This window comes from Vanacampus margaritifer, chromosome 3, assembly GCF_051991255.1.
Source record: "Vanacampus margaritifer isolate UIUO_Vmar chromosome 3, RoL_Vmar_1.0, whole genome shotgun sequence".
Lineage (NCBI taxonomy): Eukaryota > Metazoa > Chordata > Actinopteri > Syngnathiformes > Syngnathidae > Vanacampus > Vanacampus margaritifer.
The window spans coordinates 25,887,485-25,914,666 of record NC_135434.1 but is presented as its reverse complement, the minus strand read 5'-3'; the positions used below and the strand labels follow the sequence as shown (position 1 = coordinate 25,914,666).

The 27,182-nt window shown below is 37.7% G+C and overlaps 1 protein-coding gene across 2 annotated transcripts in view; it reads left to right on the top strand.

Moving 5' to 3' along the window:
* nsmfb (NMDA receptor synaptonuclear signaling and neuronal migration factor b) overlaps positions 1–25,729 on the top strand; it is a 50,786-nt gene extending 25,057 nt beyond the window's left edge. For both annotated transcript variants that reach the window (XM_077560911.1, XM_077560909.1), the window contains 10 exons: positions 4,860–4,912; positions 6,731–6,820; positions 9,712–9,839; positions 9,950–10,033; positions 12,860–12,893; positions 13,103–13,173; positions 13,995–14,074; positions 14,364–14,466; positions 19,122–19,197; positions 22,186–25,729. In XM_077560911.1, coding sequence (XP_077417037.1) covers positions 4,860–4,912; positions 6,731–6,820; positions 9,712–9,839; positions 9,950–10,033; positions 12,860–12,893; positions 13,103–13,173; positions 13,995–14,074; positions 14,364–14,466; positions 19,122–19,197; positions 22,186–22,283 — 817 coding nt within the window. In that variant the 3' untranslated portion in view covers positions 22,284–25,729. The remainder of the gene's footprint in view (positions 1–4,859; positions 4,913–6,730; positions 6,821–9,711; positions 9,840–9,949; positions 10,034–12,859; positions 12,894–13,102; positions 13,174–13,994; positions 14,075–14,363; positions 14,467–19,121; positions 19,198–22,185) is intronic.
* The last annotated feature ends 1,453 nt before the right edge of the window (positions 25,730–27,182 follow it).

Genomic DNA, 27,182 nt, shown 5'->3' with positions numbered 1-27,182 from the left:
TTGACTTCAGACTCGGCGTGCATGTGGGTGTGAAGTGATTTTAAAAGCTGTTGTCACTCGCTAAAAAAGTGATTGCTGACTCACAGATCTTCCTCTTCTCTGAGTCATGCCTCTATTTTAGGCACTCACTGACACGGAATGACTTTCTCTATACAGATAAGCAGCACAATGTCTGTCTAAATTATTATTTTTTTAAATAAAATTAAAACCGCATTGACATCAACATGGATTTGGTTTCAAAAAGTACTTTGGGTGATTGGGTGTTTTTTATGATCATCCACTACTAATTGCTGACAAACTTATATTCAACTCTCCATAATTTTTGTGTGTGTGCAAGCATGCAACAGGTTGATTGGAGTGGAATGCATGTCATCACCTCTTGAATCGCAAGGCTGTCAATAAACATACTTGTGTGCCATGACTCTTTTAATTTTATTCCATCTTTTATAGCTTTGAAAATCTTTGGTACTGTGACTGATATGTGTTTATTGTCAGATTTTCCACTCGGTCTGAAAATGAGCTTTCTGTGATGTTTTTCAATTAGGCATTTGATAAGAATGTATAGTAAAGGAATATAAGAGTTTGTGTGCGTGGGGGTGAAATACAGGATGTGTGTGATGGACGTGGGCGTTTTAGGAATGGAATGTTGCCAACAAAGGATGCTAATTGCAGGGGGAGATGCAGAGCTGTGATAAGATCAGAGTAGGTTGTAAACCACATTTGTTTTACACCGGGGCGGAAAAGTACAAAACAGGAGAAGCCACCCAGTGACGCTGCGGATGAAGATCGGCCAATGGAAAGCAAGCTAAAGTTAAACTGCAGAAAACACATAGCCAATAGAATAATGCCAGGATGCCTTTGTTTCTGTGTCATTTAAATATTGTGTAGTATAACTATTCACTGGGGCAACTCGGATGAGACTACGTTGGCTGCTTGAGACAGAGACGTATAGAATTGTATGGGTAGGGACCCGGGACCCCAGCTGTTTGTATTAGATTTGAGTGTTAGGAATAAATCCACTCGTGTGTGAAAATGCCGGCTTCCTGATACCTTTCTATTGCAGAACGAGCATGCTATTGTTGGATGGGTGATAGTTTGGTAAGGTCACAAATTGGAGTCAGATTATTAACTTAAGTTTATATTAATATAGCAATAAATTCCAACAATAGCTTCTGAAACGAACACAGAATTAAACATGAAAATGCAAATTTACTGAATATTATTCCAGTAATTGAACAATCTCAAACATATGAGAAACAGAATCAGACATGACAGACAAATTTACTAGTGTTTGACATTAACCCTCATCCTACCATGTTATTTTACACCTTAATCTTACCGTGTGGGGTCCGTTTGGACCCCAATACTTAAAATAAAATAAAATAAGCTTCTAAAGACAAAATTACCATATTATTTTTTGCTCACAACATCTCAAGGGCCTAGAGCATAAAGAACATACTTAAACAATGAACACTTAAACAAGAAAATGTCCTGTATAGAGAAACAATGCCACTAAATTGAAATTTTGTGGTTGCCGATCTTTACCACTGTCATCATAACCACACATATGAAAAGAACACACACTTGTCCATAATACGTGATCATAGATGGAGTTTCTGAGGTCTCTCCAAGAAAGTTTACGCTCATTCATTACAGACTACTTGCTGCTTGTTGTGGTCTGAGCACACAGCTTGTTTGCATTGTACACACTCAAGCCTGACCTTCCTGTCCTGATCTAAGGGACAAAAGCTGTCCTCTTTCCCTGCCTGGTTGGATCTTGACCCTGTTGGACAACTTGAGCAGGTTCAACTCCAAAGAGCTTCATAAAGAGCTTCACTGGGGCATGGAGTGTGGCAATGTTTGCTCGATGCTGGACTTGAGGTGTTACAAGTCGGCATGCCAGCTCTGAGAGAAAGATACGCCTCCTTTGACCTCCCTTCCACTCTATATAGTTGCCCATCCAGATTACAAATGCTGTAATAGCACATACATCAATGATGTTGCCAAACAGCACAACAGGCCAACGGTTTACTTTCCTTCTAGTAGTGAACATGGTAGCCAGATGGTCAAGGGTGTCAACAGCACTCTTTGTTTGATTGTAGTGGAGGGTGATCTCTGGCTTTTGAGTATCACCTTCTGTGCTGGCATCATGGTGCATGGTTCATAGGCAATAACTGCCTTGTTCTGGTTTGGCACATAGGAAACAATGGTGACTTGGTCATTGAAGCCAAACATTGAGCTCTGGATGTCCCTCTGATTGTTAGCCTTCATTGCTTTAGAGATGTCTGGCTTGTTGGAGCGAATGGTACCCACATACGTCAGGCCATCCTCCAGCAAGTCTTGTGCAAGGGGTAGTGAAGTGAAAAATTTATCAGCACACAGTCACATTTTGTGATTATGACCAAATAATATTAAGCGTTTTATGATATTTTTGCTGGGGTCCGTTTGGACCCCCGAGAGGATTTTAATATAATATACACATTGTTGTTCCGATTTTAATTTTCTTTAGGTTATATAATAATGTTACATAGACAGACAAATTCATAAAATTTCAGGTGGATCGCATAGTCAATAAGAGTTTGGCAGGCAAAAAAGCAGTGTCCGGGGTCCAAACGGACCCCACCCGGTAGGATGAGGGTTAACTTACACAGGACTGAACAATCCCTTTCAGGCAAGTCCTGATGAATAATGAAGCACTTTAAGGCCATACATTGTTCCATTTGTAAACCTCTTAAGGAAGAAAACTATGGTTCGTTTCTTGCTTCAAGTATTTTCTTACTTGGTTCAAATGTTGTCGATGGGGAAACAAATTAAATCACAGACATGATTGCACTCAGGGACTTGACTGTGAAGGGTTTGTTCGATGGGATCTGTAAAAAGTTTGGCAAGGTTATGAAACTGCCTGACACTAGCTGGGTTTATATGGAGCCATGTATAGACTCGTCTAGTGTGACGTCACGTTTGTGCGCCACCCATGCTGGAGGACAAGTCGCCAAAGCGAGTGAATGAGAAATCAATTAGTATGACGTAGAAAATAGGTCAAACAGTTGATAAATCAGTGACCAATGCTATGGTGAACTTTTGTGAACTACGGATGCTATAATCGCTCAAAGAGAGATGAGATCATTCTTTTGGCTGCCGGCAGTGATTCTAAACCAGTTGGAAGACAGTGAGGAGTTGAGTGAAAGTTCAGCACAGTGGTTAGCGCACCTACGGTGCGGCTGCTTTGCACGATCATTTTATATCAGGTAGTTTTTCTCTTTTTTATATACAGTGTGTCATAACATTAACTTCTGATTGTAAATTCCAGGCAGATGTGATGAATGTGCCATATTATATTTAGTGACACAATCATTCATACATTTTGTTTTTGCATAAGTATTTAAGTAATTTTGAACAAAAAGTTAACGATTTAAACACGATTATCACAACACTGACTCTGGTTTGATCTCTGCTGAGGAATGTGTTGCAAACATGTGGTCTCTTTGTCAGCAGCTAGCAAGCTAAGATAGCTTGAAGACTTCGATATACATACAGCAAGACAAGTATATCTGGACACCAACGATTTAATGAATGACAATTTACACCATGAAAGTAGTGATCGACGTACTGTTTCAACCAAAAACAACATTACTTGTCTTCCACTTCCACCTTGCCCTCCAACCAACTAAATTTTTGTAGCTAGCGGCTCCAAACAGCTGGTTCCAATGAGTCGCAGTAAAGTAGTGTCCTACTAGGGATGTGTTTTGTGACACGACTTATTTCCCAACTTTTAACAAAAACGCTGGTCTAAAAATCAAGCTCTCACCCTATATTCCTTAGGGGGCGTTATCCTCCAGGAGGCGGAGCGGTAGCTAAGCAGTGACGTCAGCGAGAAGGGTCTATTCCGATTAGAATGAATCCGAACGGCCAGAGTGAAAATGCTCCATATAAACATTTCAATTGGAATGAAAAGGCTGCATCCGGATGGAATTTCATTTGGAATAACAGGGGTGGTATATTCCTTTCTGCAATCTGAGCGAGTGTCATATAAACACTTCAATCGGAATGGCTAGACTATGTCTGGTATGCGCATGCTCTATCTCGACATAAATGTGTCGTGACGTCGGCGTTTCCGTTCCACTCTCCATACGTTAAAATGGCAGCGTCTTGCCATGTGCGTTTCTGCAAGGCGAGAACTTGTTTTAATGTATTTGGAACTTGTTCTTATCAAGATGTTGCTTCAATAGAAGTGTTAAAACTATCACAACTACTGTGCTAAATGAATGAACTCCATCTTGATAAATCATGTGATGGATGTTCACACGGCTGATCAGATTAACGGAGCGGAATTTATAAACAGCAGATTGGAATGGATCACGTCATATGTAAACAGGTGACCACAGATCTTCATTTGGAATGATATCAATCTGAATAACTATAAAGGCTCCATGTAAACCCGGCTATTGTCACTTGTTTCAGTTAATGTCGAATATGCCCCATATTTAGTCCAAAAAAATTGGCTCTACTTTGGCCATATGAACATACATGTTGAGACTTACTACTTTATCTATTCATATAGGCCTAGTGCTCACCAGAATCTGAAATCTTCACCATACTGATTAAAAAAAAAAAAAAATTGCACGATTCTGTAATTTCCCAATTACAGTTGCTGTAAGTGTTTTGTCTTAAGACTTGTGCTGTAGCTGTATAGGTAGATTGTGTGGATGGAGCACAAGACCCAACATCAGCTGCAGCATAAGAAGTGATCATTGCCTGTGTGTTCATCTGTGTTTACAAAAGATTTTCCAGATCTGTTTTCTGTGATGATGATGCCTGTTCCTGACAGCTGTCGTATTTTCTGTTTCCAAACATGATAGAAACTTCCGCAAACACCTTAGGATGGTGGGAAGCCGAAAAACGAAGGTCCAGAGTAAGTTAATGTGTTCCTATGCATGTGAAAGTGCTGCTGTCAGTTCGTATTTGTCTGTTAGTACTTGATGAGCATCATATTGCCATGTATTATGCTTAATTACTGCATACACAGTGGAACAACGTTATTTGTGGGTTATAGAATCGCATGAGCCCAAATATGAATACACTGTAACAATAATTAACAGTATAATTTTACAGTAATTTGTTGTAATTAAGTTCCCCTGTAATATCCCAATGAATAGCTGTGTAAAGTATTCCACATCTTTGGATTTTACAGCATTAAACTGTTATTTCACAGTAAATGAGAAAACCCTCACATTACAAGGCCTGTAATATCACAGCAACACAGCAAAAAAGAAAAATGGACGACGTTTCCCTTTTCTCTGAAAGGACCACAAAGCCACTTCTTGCCCCCTCCAGTAGAGCTCATGGGACCTTAGATTGGAAAAAATATGAATGATCAGTGAATGACAGGAGAAATATCTTTTGGTTCCGTTTGAGTTGTGACATGAACTTCAAATATGTTGTTAATGAATTTAAAACATAAATTTTAAGGTGAAGAAAGTCATACACTGTGGTAAAACTGTTGAGATAAAAGCTTTTGAGAAAAGAAAAACTACACAGGAGGCGGTCACGAATGTGACATTTTGCTCACTTCCTGCAGCTTGGAGTGGCTGCAACCTGGCCCAAAAGGCGGCATGGTTCAATGAATGGTCATCTCCCAACTGGGAGGTTGTAGGTTCCATCCTCAGCCCTTGTCAAGTTGACACCGTGTTGAAGTGTCCTTGTGCACGACAGTGAACCCGAATTTGCTCCCAGTGTACCTGGCAGCACCCTGCATGGCAGTAGCCGATCACTTGTGTTGAGTGAGGCTTTGTGAAACAATTTTGCTGTGCACAGCAAAAGGTTGTAATTGCTTTGCCGCTGCAGCTGTGAAGCTACAGTATACAGTTGAGCTTTTACAACAATGCATTGTAACATCACAGATGTGAAATTACATTAAATTGCTGTGAATACATTTCACAGTATTCTGCTGTATATTGCTCCTTACTGTGAAAATCATGCAAGACGTATCCAATTATTTACTGTGAAATCACAGCGAAATTTTTTACGCATATGAAAAATGTCTGCTTGTTATTTCCGTTATCTTTATGGGGGAGGGGGGGTAGTGTTAAAGACACCTTGGCACATCAATTGTGGACGGAGACAGCACAATCCTGTAGTGGTAAGCATGTCAGCATCACTGTCAATAATTCCGCATTTGAACAACTTTGTGTGCATTTTGAATGCTCTCCGCATGCTTATGTGTTTTTTTTTTTTCGGGTAAACCGCTTTCCTCCCACAATGTCCTCTTGCCTCAGCTTTGATGGACTCCAGTTGTCCACAACACAACAAAGTAGATGAATGAATAATTTGTGGAATTCATTTTCTCTCTCTCTCTCGCTCGCTCTCTCTCTCTCTCTCTCTGTCTCTCTCTCTCTCTCTCTTTCTCTCTCTCTCTCTCTGTGGATAAATAAATAAATAAAAATAAATAAATAAAAACATTTTGACCTATAATGTGCTTTGCATTAACTTACTATAGCCATGAGCCTATGCCATAAACGTAAATCTTTAATCAATACACAACAAATTTAATTATCAAGCAGCGTTCGCTGAAAACACTAAAGACAATTACCCATCTGGGACACTTATCATGTTCCTGAATCACTGAGTAAGGTTCTGTCAGATTGAGCATCTGATCTCTGAGGCTTACTGTGATGCTCTTTTCCGAGTGTAGGAATTGTAAATATCAGTTTTTCTCTCTTGTAATCATCAGCCTTTGCCGATCGCAGAGCCAAGAGTTTCAGCCGCTCGTGGAGTGACCCCACTCCTGTCAAGCCTGACTCACTGCATGACTCCAGAGACAGTGAGTCAGCACACTCTCCATCACTCTCCCCCGTGGACAAAGACAAAACATATTATATACCGCATGCAAAGAAAAGAAGAATATATTCAAATATTTCAAAAGGACAAAGAGAATGTGCTTACACAAACATGATTTAGGCACTACTTCAAAGAACGCACCACGTATGTCATTTTCAAGTGTTCGATTAGGAATAGTGTAAAAAGAATAAAAAAAATAAAATATGCATATATATCTGGCATCTTATTCCCTGGATTTTTTTTTAAAACCAATTAAGTATCAAAATAAGAACATATACTCTAAAAACAGTTTGGTCAAAAATAACCCAACTATGGGTCAAAAATGGACCAATCCTCTACTTGGGTCAATTTAACCCAACTTTGAGTCAAGAAATGGGTCTTTTAGTGTAAGACAACTCATAAATATTTGTCAGATCCTTTACTTGGGTTAAAAAATTCGGTCATTTTGTATAAAGCAACCCAGAAAGTGGGGCCAAATTGGCCCAATAAAGTGGATCGGTCCAATTTTTATCCATAATTGGGTTACTTTTGACCCAGCTGTGTTTAGAGTGTACCGTACTCTCCTAATGTGGGCTAAAGCATGCTGAACGCACAATATGTAGCTTGGCCTACCAGAGAATAATTCAGCGTGTTCACCCTCCAGGTTAGCGACTGTCCACAACTTACATTTCCAGAGTGACAAGTGTCAATGGTGACTTGACTGGTAACTTGAGCCTCTGTAATAGGCAACTTGCAGACGGTCCCTTACTTATGGGCCGACTGAATGCGTCCTCCTTATTAGCTGGACACAAATCTTTGACGATTCCCCCATGGCTGTACTGCTTTTGAAGAAGTGCATTTTTGCTATAGGACGTAATTCCCCCAATAATTCCTCATGAGTTTCTTTGTAGTCGTTGGTAGCCATGTTATTCTATGCGTGTTTACAGTACGCGATACGTCACGATGATCACGTGACTTTCCAAAAATGGCTCATACTTTACTTAATGCAAAAATATTCATAAAAGGTACTATGAAATCATAACCACTCACCATAAATTGACCATTTTTTTCCAGGGATGAGTTTAAATTAACCATTTCACAGAACAGCTGGTTAGTTTTTAACTCATTCACTCCCAGCCATTTTCACTGAAGCAACCCCCTTGCTCCCGGCTGTTTTACTAGATCCCGACAGATTTTGTAAGGCCCACAGAATATTGTGTGCTATTGCTATAACAACAAGAAAGATTTGAGTCTCTTCTTCCATCAGGAAAAAAAAGTATATTTCCGTTTTGCAGCAATAAGAATATAGCTAAGTTTTATCATGATTAACAAATATGTTTAAAACACTGGGGAAAGAGCTTTTTGAAACATAGCCCTGGTTGATCTCTTATACTCTGCTGTCACCTGCTGGCCGTTTTTGAAATAATTACCATTGCTTCAACCATTCTCTTCAGTTCAGAGGCTGCATCAAAGCCTTCTGTATGCTCTAGCATAAAAAAAACATAAAAATGCCTAAATACGTCTTTGGGAGCATGGTAACATTTAAAATAGGACATATTCATTTTTGGGAGCAAATTAGTGTATAAACAGTGTTCCTTTAAAATGCATAATAGATAGTAAATAAAAGGCTGCAAATTCAAGTAGGATATTGTTGGAATAATTATGAATGACATGATAGTATGACCTGCTAAGAAACTATACCAACTCTATGCCACAATATAGATTTCTTACAACAATATAACCTCCATAGTTGACTACAATTCATTTTTGGATATTGGCTGGTATCCTGTTTGCTCCATTTGTATTGTTTCTCCCCTTAGGAATGAATCAAAATGCAATTAAATCATTCCAGGGTCACATTCATAGAACCTCAATTGCACTGGCAATGTTTCATGTAACTATGAGTGAGTCCAAACCAGAAATGTACACTTTTACCCACATATACAGTATTTCACAAAAGTCAGTACACCCCTCACATTTCTGCAGATATTTCATTCTATATTTTCATGGGACAGAATGACAGAAAAGACGTTTTGGCACAATGAAAAGTAGTCATTGTACAGCTTATGTAACATTTATTCTTCGCTCAAAATACAGCCATTAATCCCCAAAAATCACCTCCAAAATGAGCACTGCCTTGCTAAAGAGGCTGAGTGTAAAGTTGATGAACTGGCCAAGCATGTCTCCAGACCTAAACTCGATGGGGAAAAAACAACCTTGGGCATCCTCAAACAGCATACATTCATGAGTATCCGCCATATGTCGTCATGGAAGAGTGGAAGACAATTCTAGTGGCCTGTGAAGCTCTGGTGAACTGCATGCCCAAGAGAATTAAGGCAGTGCTGGAAAATAATGGCGGCTACACTAAAATATTGAAACTTTGGGCATTTTCACTTTGGGGTGTACTCACTTTTGTTGCCAGAGGACTGTAGGATTGTATTTTGAGTGAACAATAAATTTACATTGACTACTTTTCATTGTGTCATTTCTTCATGCGTGTCCCATGAAACGATATAAATAAATATCTGCAGAAGTGTGAGGGGTGTACATACGTTAGTGACATACTGTATATGTTAAATTAAAGACACAAATAAAGAATGCATGTTTTAATCTGCATTTTTGCATTCACTGCTTGTTTGATCTTGTATGGCTGTACACTCATATTTCAATGTTTATTCCATCTGGTTAATTTGTGTTGTAGATGCTAGCAACTCATTAGGGTGTTTTTCATGGGAAAATTAGAACCTTCATTATTCCTAAATTAAATGACAGGTGCAGCACTTTTAAATGATGCACGTACTCTTTTATCCTGTTTGTGTTTTCCTTTCATCACACCCTTTGTTCCTGTGTACGTGTGTGTGCGTGTGTGTGTGTGTGTGTGTGTGTCTGAGACAGGTGGTGATCTCCAGACCTCGTCAGGGACCCTCAACGAAGGCTTGGATGAGGATACCGACTGGGAGGATGAAAGAGAGATAGAGAGAGTAGCCTGTGAAGGAGATGACTTCATCCCACCTAAAATCATCGTAAGGATCGCAATTCACTATTCAGCAATGTTGACATTACTGTGAGAATACGTTCATAAGGCATTTTATTATTATATATTGCTCTCTGCATGTTTATTTGCCTCCCACAGCTTATATCCTCCAAAGTTCCAAAGGCCGAATATGTTCCGAACATCATTCGTAGGGATGACCCTTCCATTATTCCGATTCTTTATGTGAGTAGAACGTAAAAATTAAATCTTTACAGAAGCTCCTCTAACTCAGTGTGCTTTAAATTTAAATGTTGGACTTCTATGGTTTTAAGTATCTCACACTTTGTGCAAAAAACAACAAAAAAACATCCAACTTCACTGTAGCACAACAGTTCATTCGTTAGTCCAAGTCTGACTGTACTGAAGCTGACAATGATGCTCGATTGCTTCTAAGGGGATTTTGTTGAAATAAAATGAGTAACTCGAATTCTTGTTGAAGGGCAAACTGAAGACTACATGAGAGTCAAAATACTTGACACAGGTCTCCATGTATGTATGATGCAAAAGTAACAACACATGTAAACCCCCCAAGAATTATGTAGTACATTAACACAAAAATGTAAAGATTGAGAAAATAATTTAACAACTGACCATATATGAATCCAGGGCCACTGGCCATCTAATGTGGTATGATGGGTTAACTGTTGGAACTTGTTCAAATGAATTGCTTTAAAGAGAAATTCAGTGATCCCTAGCACCATTTAGTGGTCAAAGAATAGCGTTAGAAGCACGCACACTACGGTGACTCAGAGAGACCATATTTCGGAAGCTTACCACCAATTTTGCGTGAACAAACAAGCTTCTCGGCGAGTGACGGCAACTTGGCAGCCTTCGTGAAGCCCGTCAATTAGCCCGGAGTAGCTAACAAGAGCGGCTAGCGGGAGTTAATCGGAGCCATAGGCTGGAGTGGCTAACGAGCAGATAGCGGGAGAAGCAAGCAAAAAAGCTACTAAAAGCTTGCAAGAGCATAGCAGAAAGTGACAGATAACGGGCCCGAAACACGGGAGTTAGTGACGACCATCTGCAGGTCCCAGCTGTGGAAAGTAAGCGGCGGTCGACCCATTGGGTCCGACACTTGATGCAATACCACACAGGGCTAACTACATTTGCAAAGTTGTCCTTTTGGCATCCGTAGCAAGAAGATGGCGGCGAAACATGGCATCTCTAGTAAAGTGGGACTACAGCCATGTAATATAATAAGTAATTACTAGACTTCTGATTACACATATATATATATATATATATATATATATATATATATATATATATATATATATATATATATATTTTGGGATGCACCAAAATGAAAATGTTTGGCCGAAAACCGAAACGTCGAAAAAAAATAATGGCAAATTTTTACTATCACTGCATTTATTATAATTAATTACAATTACAAAATATTTATTTAGCACTGGCATTTTAACAAAACACAATATAAATTGAAATGTGCCCACACCGCAGACACGTTGGCTAATGGTACATTAAACACCAAATGAGGGTTTAGCAATTGCTGGCGGTGCAATTGCACTTTATAGTCAATGTAGTTCGCACAGGCGGGCACGAATGTGTGTGGCGGGACAAGGTGCGGCACACTTAAAATCCGCACATTCACATATTAACCAACGTTTAAAAATAAATAAATACATTTGTTCACACCAGCTAATCGGGAACGGACTGCAAAGTCACACACAGCGTCCTGTACAGGTCTGTAGCCAACCGGAGATAGCGGTAAGTGTTTCCGTGTTTAAAACTGTTGATAGCAATAGTGCTAGCATTAGCTAAAGTATTTAGCACGGCCACCGGTATGCCGGTGAAAAAGTCGAAGCGTTCGATGGGCTCTTATATATAAAAAAAATAGGAAAGGCGCTGCAGGAGAAAGAGTGGCTCACCTGTACTGCAATACACGGTAGTTTTGTCTTTTTTTGATCCGCTTAAATGTTGTACACCAAGCGACGCTCCTCTCCTCCAGTGTGCGCACTGATCCCGGGAGCTGCTGCGACCGACCGGTGCAAACTCACACAGTGAAAAGGCGGACACTCACCCCGGCGTTCGCTGTTTAATTCAAACAGGCGCTTGCCTGCAGCGGTTGTATTTCGGACATATTCTTTTGGCTTCAATATATATATATATATATATATATATATATATATATATATATATATATATATATATACGTTTATGCGATACATTATTTTTGCATACTATTGACATAAACAGTCTTTTTTTTTATGAATTAATTATTAGTTCACCACTAGATGGCGGTAGGTATCACTGAATGCCCCTTTAAAATAATTATGATAATAAAACATACTTTATTTATTCTTTATAGCTATACATTATATGATATATTACCCAGTCGTCATTAGTCATGTAGTATTGGTACTAAAAACAGTTATATTATATTGAGAAGGTACTATTAAAAAAGCCAAACATCTGTCCACTTTATGTATTAATGTTCAAAATTTAGGTGAACGGAATTTAGATAATTCAGTTGTTTAGATAAATGTAATTCTGTACCACAAATATTTTGCTATTTGCAAATTTGCAATAGTGATTCTGCTAAATAATTGTTGCAATAGTAGATGTTTTCATGAACACGGCCTTGATTGTTTACAGCATTCTAATAAAGCGTTCACGACATGACTGATGTGATTTGAACTATCTAATTCATTTATTCATGAATACATGCGTGTATTATTTATAACGCTGTGCAGGGGCACAAAGAGTATGAGCTCATCATTAGTCATTAATTTAGATTTAAAGAAATTTGAACACTTGGGGAGGCCATTATGGATGGATGGATAGATGGATGGATGGATAGATGAATAGATATAGTGCATCTTCTTGAAGAATGGGATGTAGGCCTTACAGGTGATATATTCCTAATGTTTTATAGCTAATTTATTAGTAAAAACCACAAACACTGGAACTAAGTATTTATTATTAAGTATCATTCTTTGTGCTTCTCTGCTCAATGTGGTGAAACAATGCTTGTTTCTCTATTTTCAGGACCACGAACATGCTACATTTGACGACATCCTTGGTGAGTTTGACACGTTTTGCCGTTTTAGCACTAGGCACAATGCAGTACGAACGTGGGAAGGACAATGTGGCATATTTCCAGTTTTTGAGGCACTGAAATGACTCATTATTTGACATGATGCTGTCAAGGGACATGCAACGTATGTGTTTCATCATTTGAGTGGTGAAAAGTGACACCCCTCTCTCTCTTTTTCACACTATGACACTCAGAGGAGATCAAGAAGAAGCTGACTGCCTACAGAAAAGGCTGCAAAATTTGGAACATGCTCATTTTCTGCCAAGTGAGTGCCAAGATGGGCAGTATTTGAGGAACATTGTGACATTATTGGGTCATAACATGTCATACAAACAATGTTGTCAACTTAACATCTGCCCTGTTCTATTGAGCAGCCAGGATGGACATTAAGTATGTGTACTCAACAATTATAACTGTACCCCTAATTTGAGCCACTATATAGTCTTAACCCAAAAATAATCATATTTTCAGGTTTCAGTTATCTTTGCACTCACAGAAAGTAGACTAAATAAGTAACTTAGTAAATAGCTAAGTAACTATTTTATGCAAAATCAGTGATCAACTGTAATGCCCAAATTTGCGCGATCACTGACGTCATTGATCGGCTCCGCGAAATAAAACATTACAGCAAAAATAAACTGGAAAAAAATTGAATGACTAGCAATGTTCATGCATTTTTTTAAATTAGTGTCAGAGAAGATGTTGTAAATACCAGTATATAAACATTAAATGTTATATTTGATGTTTATCAGTGTTTTTAAAGAATTGTTTCCAATACATTTCAATTGGTGTCAATTATATGTGGACTTTTGCTATGGCAGAGGGTCAACTATAGAGTGATTTTGCAACCTGAACACTTTACTTTTACATTTGTAAAAAATGTTTTGGGCCTTTAAAGTACTAGTACTGTTACCTTGGCATCTAATAGGCCTATGTGTTGCAAAAAGCTCTGTTGAAAGCAATACATTTATGGATTTTGTGTGTCTTTCCCAATGTCAGAAATTGTGAATGCTATCATATATTCCATACCACTTTTTGGTTGCAACAAAGATGATAGTTGACCGCTGTAAAATTAATCTTCCCCAGGGAGGACCAGGTCATCTGTATCTACTGAAGAATAAAGTGGCCACCTTCGCCAAAGTGGAAAAGGAGGAGGATATGATCCAGTAAGCATTTCTAGATGAAAATATATCCATATTCATTGAAGATTTAGGGCCAAATTTCCATCATTTTACATCCAAAAATATGTAATTTATGTTTATGCTTTTTGTTTTTGAGTCAACGCAACATTATTAATACATAAATTGTATCCGTCGTATACACATTTGACATTTACCCTGTCATTGAAGCATGGTTCCATTTTCCTCAGCCTTCTTTCAAGCTCTCTTTTCTAAATTTACTCTAATGCTCTTGACCCCATTGCCGTTGATTTCATAACCTCTCTTCCGTATGCAGGTTCTGGCGGCAGCTGGGCAAGCTGATGAGCAAGCTGAACTCTGAGCCCAACCTCATCCACATCATGGGCTGCTATGTGCTGGGGAGTGCAAATGGAGAAAAGGTAATCAGTCTTTGTAGTGTGACAGACTTGCCAACAGAGAACTTACATATGCAATCTTTGACATCGAAAAAAATTCCATAGTGCTGCAAATGTGAGCACGTACAGAGCATGCGTAGTCAGAGTAACTGTGAGTGCAAAAACACACGCTAAATAAAATGCCATTGCTGTGAACAGCAGTGTGACGATTATCAAGCAAGCTGTCGGTTTCAGCTCTTTATACTAGAGACTTGTTTGAGAAAATAATTAACTATGGGTGTTTGTTTGTTTTTTAAGTAAAGAAATGTATGTGTGTCATTTGTAGTTAATGACCTTTTTATCATTCGGCTGCCTAGTTACTGTTATTATCCTGCTGTCAGGTTGCCACCCGGCACATGCAGGTGTGGACAAATGAAGTAGAAGAAGCTCTCACACACACACTAACATACATATTTTGAAAAGACAGGAAAATAGACTCCTTACACCCACTCAGTTCACTCATGGACTTAGTGACCCATGCAATTACACCCCCCCCCCCCCCCCCCACACACACACACACATTTACTTACACGTCCTCCACTACCCGTGCCATTGCCCATCCACCCCCACAGAGTCAAATGCATACTCGCCATATGCAGGCGATTTGCACATGTTCCAGATGCACATGCCCACGCCATAAAATAGTAATGACCCCTTCTTGCAAATGCTGTGCAAGTGTTTAGATAGTAGAAAACAAGTGTAACACTTCACTCTCTGTTTATAAATTAATCTAAATGTAAAATGAACAAAAGCACTTGAGTTCACGCAAGGACTTTGCAGGTTGTTGCACAGTGATAATTTCGTCAACGACAATTTTTCGTCATAATTTTCGTCACAAAGTTTTTTTTCCAGACAAAAATAAAACGTAAAATTAAATAGAAGCCGTTCATTGAGACGATGACAATAGCTAAAATTGACTGGTAATTTTGTCAGTGACTAAAACGAAAATGAAAATAACACAGTGATGAAAATTCACAAAATCACAACCGGAAGGAGTGAAATTCAGTTGGGAGAAAAGAACCATTCAGAAACTGTTCACCGCACTTTATTTAATGTTCAAACATGTTTACATTCATTGTGCAGCTGTAAGATTAATCTTAGGCAATTATGCACTTTTTTTGTTTTAATTTAGGTGAAAACTAAGTTTTAAGACGGTTCAACGTGTTTCATTGAAACAAAGTTTAATTAATAACCGTTGTGTTAAATAGAAGAACACACATGGATGTGACAAAAGAACCACTCAGAAAATGGAACAAACGGGACTGAAGGAAAACATTGACTAAATTTTCAATTTAGTCGACTGATATTGCTCTTTATTATCTCGATTAAAAAAAAGAAATCTTTATTTTTGTCTACTAAAATTTGACCAAAACTAAAATACTGTCACACCGCGGTGAGGGTGTCTTGTCATTTCCTGTTTTATTGTGAAAAGTCTGACTCCTCTCGTTTCAGGTCACTTGCCCTTCCTCGTGTGGTGTCTGTGTCAACCCTGATCCCTGATTGTTTCCACCTGTTCCCCATTACCCTCATGTGTTAAATAGTCTGCGTTTTCCCTGTCTTGTGCCGAAGTGTTTTCGTTTGAGCCACTGAAGCCTGCCATAGACCACAGCCTTGTTACCTAATTGCCTTGTTGCCTTGTTGCCTTTATTGCCTTGTCTTGTGAGAGAACCTTTGTTTGTAATTTTGTTTAGTCATAGAGTGATTTTTGGTTTTGAATGTAGTTTTGAACTTCCTCCCTTTTGGAGCGCTTTCAGTTAATGTTTGAATAGTCTTTATTTTCTCCCTCTCATCGAAGAGCTTTTGTTTTGTTAATTAAAAAGCTGCTTTACCCTCCACCTCTTCCTCTGCGTCTGAGTCCAAAAACAGCCACGTTGTGTCAAATACAATTAGATAACTAAATTATGACAGATAAATTAAGATAACTTTAATTAATTCTAGTCAAAAGACTATAAAACTAAATGTAAATTTCTTGTCAGAATTAACACTGATGTTGCATGACATATGTATATATTAAAAAAACAAAAACAGCACTGCACTCGAGTATAAATAAGGGGTGAGTTGGAGTTCCCCTCGACCAGCAGAGTATCTGCTGTTAACCTCTTTCCTGCCTCACTCAGCCATCTCTGTCAGCTTCCTTAACACCAAATCTTGTCATGGATCGGTGGATCTGACCAGGAAGCCTGGCTTGCGAGATTTTCCACAGATCAGACCACAACAAGAGCCTTTCTGTCTCCTTCCTATGACATCCAGCTTTCTTGTTGGCTCTGTGAATCTGCTCTGATGTCCCTGCTTTGCCCTGGTCACTTCTGTCATGCATTACTGTTTGTTCCTGCCGCAGATTCCTATGTCTGACAGGCATCTTGGTAGTCCTGGACACTTCCTGATTGACAAATTTCACAGCCTGTTTATCTTGTCTGCCACCGAGTAGAAAACTTTTCCCATTTTCAAAGGCTCCTTCACCCTTGAGTTCAGGATGAACTCAAAGCTTCATACTCTGTACTTGTACTCTGATTGATCCTCACCAGGCCATTTGCAAGATGCTTCCTCACTGTTTCCCCTGCCAGAAGTGGAATCTCTTTCCTCCTGCGACAAAGGTTGCATGGTTGCCTCTGACCTCTTTCCTGAGGGATAGTCTGTGAGATTTTTCTGTATTTGCTCTTCATACTCGCCAACTCCACAAGTGTGTCAATCTTCTTCAGAGGTGCTGTCTGGGGAATGGTGGTGATGTCATCAATAAAGCCTCTCCTGGATCTAATGCTAGCTTCACTCTTCCAAGTATCTTATATGATGTTTTGATGTGTACAGTATATGACGTGATTTGACTTTTTATTTTGTTTGTCTATCAATCGCATTCTGAATGAAGAAATCCGTTGTGACAATACGACGACGTATTAGGGCCACGTATAAATAAATATTTTTTAGAGCGTGGGGGCAATATCCTGGGGGGGAAAACTTGCAAACTTTCCACTTAATTAGGTTGCAAAAGTGGCAAATTTGTGAGAGAGAAAAACTCATAAATTTGTGACTCTATAAAGTGGCAAATTTGTGAGTTTATAAAGTGGCCAATTTGCGACTTTATAAAGTGGCAGATTTGCCAGAAAAAAAATCTGAAACTTACGAGAAATAAACGTTTGTTTAATACTTTTCAGTCGGTTTTTCAAATAAGGAGATAGTAATTTATTTAGCAGAGATTAACCATATGATGTTAAGCATTCGCTCTTTGAAGCGTTGGGTACGGTGAGCGACAGACGCCTCGCATTGCGAAGGTCCACCCACACCCTGGGGATCAAGCATTTGTTAATTTGTTAAAATATATATTTACGTTTACATTTATGTTTACAGAATTATTTACACATTCATACATTTTGTTATTTTTTTGTAAAAGTAGCTAAATTGATGTGTCGAATCTGCTGCTCTCCGTCATTCACTTGCATTTACCTAAAGTATGCTTGCTTCTGATTGGTTAGTGTTAGTCAGCTGATAGGGGATCAGGAAGTGTGCAATTTACGTGCTCATTTTTTCATAATACATTTCTCAATGTATATATGAAACAGCCACTATAAGAGCCTAACCCAACAACCAAACGTTTGAAACAAACAACAAAATTACCACATATTGTGTTGCTCGAGCTGCCTGTATGACCTTGACAAGTAAAGTTTAAATTGTGAATGAATCCGTCTCCATCCTGCCTTCTCATTTTATAAACACTCTCCCATTAACCACCAACGAATCCTTACATTAGACTATAGCTACTCTACGTGTATTTCTTGTAAGTTTCTGAGTTTTTTTGCAAGTTTTTTTCTCGAAATATTGCCCCACCCTCTTAAAAATATATATTTATACGTGGCCCTAATATGCCGTCGTATGGCAATGTCAATGATATATTTGCTGAAATATTACACTTGCTCACCACTTGGGCCTCAGCAAGTGCTTTGAATTTCAAGATGGCTCAATGACATGTTTATGAAAACATTTTTGGGAAATAACTTCTTGCCTTGAGGTCTACTGTTAACCTTCACTAAATGACACATTTATGTTTCTAATGTTTATAGCTTCATCTTCCAGGAAGGTGACAGTGTGAGACAAAAACAAAGAATATTAATGTGGTGTCTTTCACAATGTCTGTGTAGCATTGTTATGACAGCCTAAAATTATCTATTGTGTTGAAAGAAAACAGTTACTCACCTGCATAGACATCCGACATCATGCTTTTTGTTGTTGTTGTCTATAACTAGCTGTAAGATGTTAATTGGAAAATTATATATTTATGTTCCAGAATGGATTTGTGATATTAGCGCTGTCATAATTGATCAATCGAACTGCTGCTTCCTTTGTGTGCTTCTGCAAGCTCAGCTGGGTAGACACTATTAATAGTCAGCTGTCTTCAGTTGCTGCTGCTTATAACCACACAATCAGCTTGTCTCATTTTGGGTGGAGGGTTTGTTGTGGTGGTGGGCAATTAGCACAGGGAAACAGACAAGAAACACTAAAGTTGAGGGAATACTAAAAAAATAATACATTTACAAACAGGCAAAACAAATAGCTGACAAAAGGTTAAAAAATTACAAAGGGAAACATTCACTGTCAAAGATTGATGGGCAACATTTTACTTTTTTAAAATCTGTCCCCTTTTCTTGCAGCTAATTCAGACTTTGAAGAGGCTGATGAGACCCTCCTCTGTTCAATTCAAGTCCCCACTTGAACTGTCTGCTCAGGGTGAGATTAATAATCACCACGCTACCCGTTTGTAAACTGCACATCCATCTACTGCATTTTTGTTCTCCTTGTTTGGGAATATTTATCATTCTGAAATAACTTCATGTTCCACAGCAAACACATTTAAAGTAACCGTACTGTACACCTATGGATTTTTATTTCTCACAATGTTTGTGTTTTGTCATGTCTATGCCATGATTTCATCAAACTAATTTACACACCCTATGTATTAATTATAATTAGCCCATTTTGAGAGGGCCGCCCTACCATGGGACTATGTAAGCCATACTATATAATGCTACGCCAATGGCAAATTGTGCAGAACTGCTGAACAACTCGTTTACATTGTGCTATTTTTCTGAAAACGAAAGATTTGTTGTTTAATTCCACACTTATGAAACATGGTTGGGCAGACACATCAGTTTTCATAGTTTACGAGCAATTAAGCATAAATATCCATAGCATGTACAGACAGCATTGATTTTCCTCACAATCCCAATTAGTGGATGTTAATCACTGAAATTAGTCAGCTTCAGCAAGCCTTTTTCCTGATGAAGTGCATTAGGTAGTATGAGCAAACACAGGCGTGAACTCTGCTGTGCTACATGCACATCTCTCATGTGTCATTTTTCTGGAAGCTATTGATGTTATGTGAATTATTCTCTCAATAGAATGTCATTATCTTATCTGTTTTTTCAAGCTTCTTTCTCTTCCACTTTACACTTTTACATTCTTGATTAATAATTATTTTTCAAAGATGTTTTTATTTACAAACCATGAAAATTCTTCAGAAAATGTTGACATTCAAGATGTTCCCCCCCCCCAAAAAAAACAGGGAAAAATGTAGAAAAATCCAGCAATAAAAAACAAAATATTAAAAAATATTGGGAAAAAAATCAATATTCGCCAATATGTGAATTTGTGGGTGCCATTTTGATATGTCAAGGAAGCTGAAACATAGTCAACGTAACACGCTAGACCTAACTTCAAAATAAAGTTTACCAAATACAGTAATAAATTGACGGCAATGCAAATAGCCTTAGTAGACTTTTACTTTGAAGTTGGCCCACGTCGTGGCATGATGGCTAGCTTAACTTCCCTATTAGACGTTTCTTTATTGTAGTTGATTGACTGTAGTTGCGACCAACATCAACACAACGCTACTCCAAACTCATGTTCAATCACTAATTTAGGATGCTAAGAGACCACTTATTAATTACGTCGTCATTGCAGAAGCCTCTGACTTAAGTGACTAGCGGCTAGCCGTTAGCATTACCAACGAGGCTAACATGTAATTCAATCTCCATGTGTAAAGAAGGAAATTGTCTTGAATTGCACATTGAGATCTTTTCATTATTTAAAAAAAGATAAATAGAACTTTGTCTTGCATTTATTTTGTAAAAACTTTTGCCTATTAAAAGAGAAAAACATTCAACTCAAAATGTCAAACTTAGCCGTTTAGAGTATAGGAACACAACTTTAAGCCGTTGCCTTATTTTATACATGGACCATGTATAAAATAAGAATGTTTCTGCCTCATATTGCACTTAAAGTTGTGTTCCTAAATCCTGAACAGCTATATTAGACATTTTGATTTTTTTTTTTAATTATTTAATGGGAAAAAGCGTTTTACAAAATCAATGATAACACTAAATCCTAAACGGCTATATTGAACATTTAAAAAAATATATATATATATATATATATATATATTTTTACAATAGTTATACAAAATAAATGAAGACAAAGTACCATTTATAGTTTTTATTTTTTTTATTTTTTTGCTATTCCAAAAAAACTGTCCGATCCGTGACTCAAATCCGTGATCCGATCCGAACCGTGACTTTTGTTATCCGTTGCAGCACTAGTGATTATGCATTTATTGTAGTTTTAATTATGGTAACTCATTCACTCCCGGCCATTTTTACTGAAGCAATCCCCTTCGCTCCCGGCTGTTTTACTGGATTTTGACCGAAAGAAAGATTAGAGTCTCTTCTTTCATCAGGAAAAAAAAGTATATTTCGATCTGTTTCCGTTTTGCAGCAAATAGCATTAGAATATAGCTAAGTTTCATCATTATTCACAAACCTGATGAAAACAGACAAAAAGAACTTTGCAAAAAGAACTTGTTGCAACATAGCCCTAGCTGATCTCCTATATTCTGCTGCCACCTGCTGGCCGTATACTCTGGCATAAAAAAAAAACATTTAAAAAAAACGTATAAATAAGTCTTTGGGACCATGGTAATATTTAAAATAGAACATATTCATACGTGTTTGGGAACAAATGAGTTAAGTTGCAATAACACCAATTACCACTAGATGGCAAATATAGCTTAGGGTGCACTTACTACATTAGTGAATACTTTTTGGTGGATTTAGAATGATATGCAGGACAAACATAGTAGTACCACACTAATATTAAAAATTTCGAGTGAGTTGATTTTTGTGAAAGAAATGTTAAAAATAAATCAATTATTTTACTTAATGTTGGTTTGCTGTTCAGCAATACTTTGTGCTGTCCTTGAATGGCAATTTTTTTTTTATGTGAGAACCCTTTGCACTGGGGGGTAGGGGGATGTCACAATATGTGGTAATTTTGTTGTTTGTTTCAAACGTTTGGTTGTTAGGTTAGGCTCTTATAGTGGCTGTTTCATATATACATTGAGAAATGTATTATGAAAAAATGAGCACGTAAATTGCACATATGCACACCCCCCACAACCCAAATGCCCCTCCAACATTTATGTTGCCCATATCTGAACTAAGTGTAGACATCATTTCATTGAGATGATGATTATCAATAAAAATATGAATAATGTAATTAACCATCACTTTACAATCTTGATAAGGTAATATAATGGTTGGAATGCGCCAACCGCCGGTGGATATTGGCGTTTCTTACGGGGCGAAGCCAAATCAAATTCATTGTCTATGGGCAAACTCTACCCCTAATCAGGATTTGTTCTGTCTTTTCTTTTCTCTCTAGGTAAAGAGATGATTGAGATGTACTTCAACTTCCGCTTGTTTCGTCTGTGGAAAAGCCGCCAGCACTCGAAAATGCTGGACTACGACGACCTGCTGTGATGACGAAGCTGCATTGTCTGGCTTGTTGGCCAGTTGTGTCACACCTGAGCCTACGTGCTGTGATGGAGGCTGTTGAGGGGCCCCCAGAGCAGCTCGGGGGTAGAATCGAGGCAGCGGCACCAGCCCAGCTGGGATTTATTGCTCTCTCCTGAAGGGGCAGAGTTGCCGAGTAGATTCAGCTATAGTGGTGTACCATCTCTCCTCCATCCACTTTCCCTTCCTGCTAATCTCTCAAGAGGAAACATAATGAGAAAGAGAAGAAAATGGAGTAGAAGAAAAGGACTTCTCATCGTTAGCCTAAATGTGTCAGAACATGCTAACCCCAGTTAGATTTCCGAGTGTGATTCTGGGTTTTCTCCTGAAGGTGATTTTATTCTTTCACCTTTAGAGATCCTTTTCCTTTTTAAGGCAGAGGCTTGTTTTATTTATTTATTTAATAAGCAAGTGCTTATTGGAGGATTGTATAATGGAGTTCCTGCGTCTCTCTCCGCTGGTATTTAAAATTATCTAATATCTTAGTCTTATTAATAAATTCGAGGTCTATTTAACAGGTGTTTTTTTTTAACTTGATAATCTGTGTATTCATATTAATTACAGACTGTATTAACTCAGGATAAAGCCAGTGTTTGATACTAAGAATTAGATTCACTGCTCATATTGCAACATTTGATGTGAGTGAAGGCCTTCATGCAGCACACATCAAGCAGGATGTGACAACTGTCAGGGTTGGGAATTTGTGTGTTCTCTACATTTTTAGACCGTTCTTGCCAAACAGACAGTTGTAGCACTCTATCTTGTGTAGCATTAGAACATTAGAATATTCACACACTGCGACAGCACTGCTCTTTCTGTATTATGTGTTGTCAACTATTGCATGTGTGTGTCACAGTTCATAAGCAAGTGTATAATAGTAGAGGATCACATGAATACTTTAAAATATAGGATAGCATATGTGCATTTCAGTATTTTATTTTCTACATTTGAGAGTAGCCTCAAAGTGAAGAGAATCTTCCTTGCTATTAACATATTTGTGATTAATAGCAATTAGAACAAATCTGCACTGAAGTGAAATTACCTCAGTGTTTTTTTATTCCCAGTATTAAAGGGAGCCACCAGCTATAAGACAATAGGTTACTTTTAAAAGTACTTTCGCAAATAATCTAATTGTCTTGTGTCGTTCATATTAAATAATTCACATAGCAGTGAGGTGATTAGATGTTAAGCCAACATGAGTTTCATGAAGCTCTTCTGTATCATGTTACACTTGTAGCCTATGGTCAAACTTGTTTTGTAATTGTATACTGTACATAGCCAAGTGAATCTGTTTTATCCGGCAATGCCTTGTGTACAGCTGAAATAGCTGGTACTACTTCAGAAAAATATTGTCAGAGCAAACGTAATAGATTATTTATTTATAAGATACAATAAGAAAAAGTGCTTCGATGTGTAGCATAACTGGTGTTATCAGGCAAGTGGTGCTGTCAACTAGAGTGACTTTTACAGTAGATTGCCACATCTCTCCTTGCTGAGATGGTCTGAAAATACATGAATACCTTGTCCCCATTCACCTTCTTTATAATTGTATTTTATTTTGTGTGCGCGCGTGTGTGGGGGTTCACCTTTATTTATTTGGCGCATGGATGTGAATATGGATTCCAGTGGCTGTGAGTCATGTTAGATGATAAGCATCTATTTCATTATTCATTCAATGTGTCACCAAAATTTTAACCGATTTTTGTACAAAATGTAATCTTTTCTTTAAGGTGTCCTGCCAAATTCTTGAGAGTACACAATTTACTGTTTTTGTTTGTTTTTGGTTTCTTATCCAATCATACAACAAAAGTATCATTGCTCTATGAGCCACTGCAAGGTTGTTGTTGTTGTTTTTTTAAAGAAAACAAATATACACATTGATAAGACAAGTTTTTTTTAAAGAAAATAACAAATATACATATTGATGACACAATGCCTAGAAGAACATGCTCTTTTTTTTTTTTTTTTTTTACATAAACTTGGTTCAAGCAGCTGTTTGACTGTTTAATGCTGATGAACCATTTGAATCATTTATGCATCTGTCCACTGCAACGAAACCCAAATAACACAACTTCATGATTGACAACCAGGAAAAAATTTGTGTCAATATTAAAGGCAAAATGTCTCTGAGGTCAAAAAAATACTATTTATTGACATCAGAGGCAGATTGATATCTTGTTTTAAAGGAACTTGTGGCAGCAGAGACACCACTCATGTTGCAGTCAAAAGTGAAGCTCTGAAGCTAGTGAGCTTTGTTAAATCCTCAATCTACGAGTATATAATGTTTTTACACGGAATGTTACAAAGCTCCATTAGGTTGTAGCTTTGTAGCTAGAGTAAACACACATGCTTGTCTTGTTTGCTTATGCAGTTTTTAGAAATGAGCTCTGCTTCATCGTAATGTGCAATTTTAACAATTGTTCATATCCATGTCATTCCTTCTTGATGAAATATATACGTTTATACAATGTCTAGAATGGTTAATTCCATAGCAATACATTGAGTGAAACCTTTCCCTGAATGATTATTAGATTAATTAGAATTTAGGAGGTATGGCGTTGTCCAAGGAAACTCTGATAAGCAGTAAAATAAAATGAACCGATTGCCTCTTGAAGTCAAGCCTCAGAGCCCAAGAACCAAGATTTTGAGATTTCTCCACAAATTGCCTCCTTGAGATCTCTATTTTCATTTCCCAGCAGCACAAAACTTAAAACTGTAATAGAAGTCTATGAAAATACACAATTATTAGAACATTCACCTAATTATAAAATGACTGACTCAATATTTGGCCAAGGTGTGAATAATGTTTTGCTTCTGTACATAACAGGCCATTGCAAGATGAATGGATACATTTTTCGGAGAGGAACAAGGGTAATACCAAAGTCATGTTAAGAAAACCCTGGCAATCCTTTTGGCTGTCAAATGACTCTTGACACACCATGTGCACAACAATGCATATCTCGATGTCAACTTGCAGGACTCTGTTTTACTATAAGTGGAAATATAAATCAGTTGGGCTTCACTCCAATAGAGCAATCTAGAGACCTTTGAACACTTTCATTATGTTATTTTGATATTAAAATAAATCAATTCTGTTGTTGCTGTACGGTATTTCCAAGGCAGTAGGAGATCAGTGTAACACATGCTGAAATGTCTGTAGGTTTAGCAACTCAACGTCATTCCAAAGCTAATGAGTGGGCACAGTTGGTAGAACCAATAGCTATTGCCATTATGTTCTCAAAAGATGAGATTACAGATAGAATATGGGTAGCTCCTGTGCGTTTGAATTGAATATAACATGTCTATGGTGTATTGCGTCTGAACTAATAGTAAAGCAATAATGCATTAGTAAATGTGATGCACTTTTGGTGACACGATGTGAGAAAATAAAACATCATTAAATTTCCGTTTCACACTTTGTTGTATTGTTGTTCTTGATCAAGTGATGCTACAATTGTATAATTGTGATAAATAAATGACACATATAATGCTTTGAGGGATGCTCAAAACTTGACAGGGAGCTGAGCTATGGTGGTGTATGAAGATAAAATCCTAAAAACTCAGTAGCTGAGTCACGTAGCCTGGAAAAGCAATCTACATGAGGTTGGGGGAGTCGAATGACTGTTGTGTGTTTTATTTGCTTATTTGATCTCCCACATGTGGATATAAAATTTGAACAGGACATTTTCAAATTCTGGAGGTGTCATCAGGTTCATTGTGCAAACTGGAAACCAACTCCTTATTAACCAGTGCTGATACATAATACAATTAATAGCACTTTTCAAAAGACTCTCATGCATCAAGGGTATTTACATGATTAGCGCTTAATTATATTGCTGACAGATTAAGATTGTCCTTTTCTCACTAGGATGGTTAATTTTAGCTTCATAGATAAAAAGATGATTTAAGGCATATTGAAGTGGAGTCTCTCTGAAAAGACTGTTGACACCACTTGCTGAAACTATGCTATTTAACTGCTAATCTGCTACAGCAATACCTCGGGGTCTCTTTAGAGGGTCTGGAGGACAGCGCACACGAGAAGGACATGAAAATCATCTTATTTAGTCATCTTCCCTTGCGGTAAACTTGTCCTGCTAAAAGGATGAGTGGAACAAATGAATCCATTAATTTATGAAAAAAGATGACCCTCAAATCTTCAATACCTCCAGCTTCCTCGTCACTCTTTTTACAATAAATTGGTACACTTTTCTAAACAAAACAAGAGTGTGAAGTTGGCACAGCATGTAGTACTAAAATGGGTCACATTCATTTGATGACACATTTGTGTCCTGTCTGATGAGTGTTTTGTTTTGCTTTCTGTTAGAGGCGGAGGGACATTCTCTGTCCAAATAAATCCTATTGTCATTTCAATACTCTCACAGGTCGCCATCCAATTTTCTGTCGTTTACTGATGTAATGCACTTTTTAAAGTGATGTGGCTGTCAGTTTCCTCCATGATTTCCCAATGCACCTTGTATCTAAACCTCCAATCAAACCCTAAATTAAAGTGCAATCTTGAAAAAGTTATAGTTGTTCAATACCACTTGTTTGAGACTGATACTGATAGAAGTACTCAACTCTTCAGTACTCACCATTATCAGTTATGATACATAAAATTCCCACAAAAAAAATATAATTTTTAAAGAATGACATACATATACCAATATAGCAAAATACATTTTATATAATAGAACACACTGTAAAAAAAATAAAATCAAATAATCCAGTCCAAATCAAAATATGTGGCTGTACAACTTTTTTTTAAAACAATTTTTATTGGTTTTCATTTGAACACAAAACAAACATCACTCAACTCAACTGAAATACACACAGCTTCCACAAAAGCAGGAAAAAATAAAATGATAC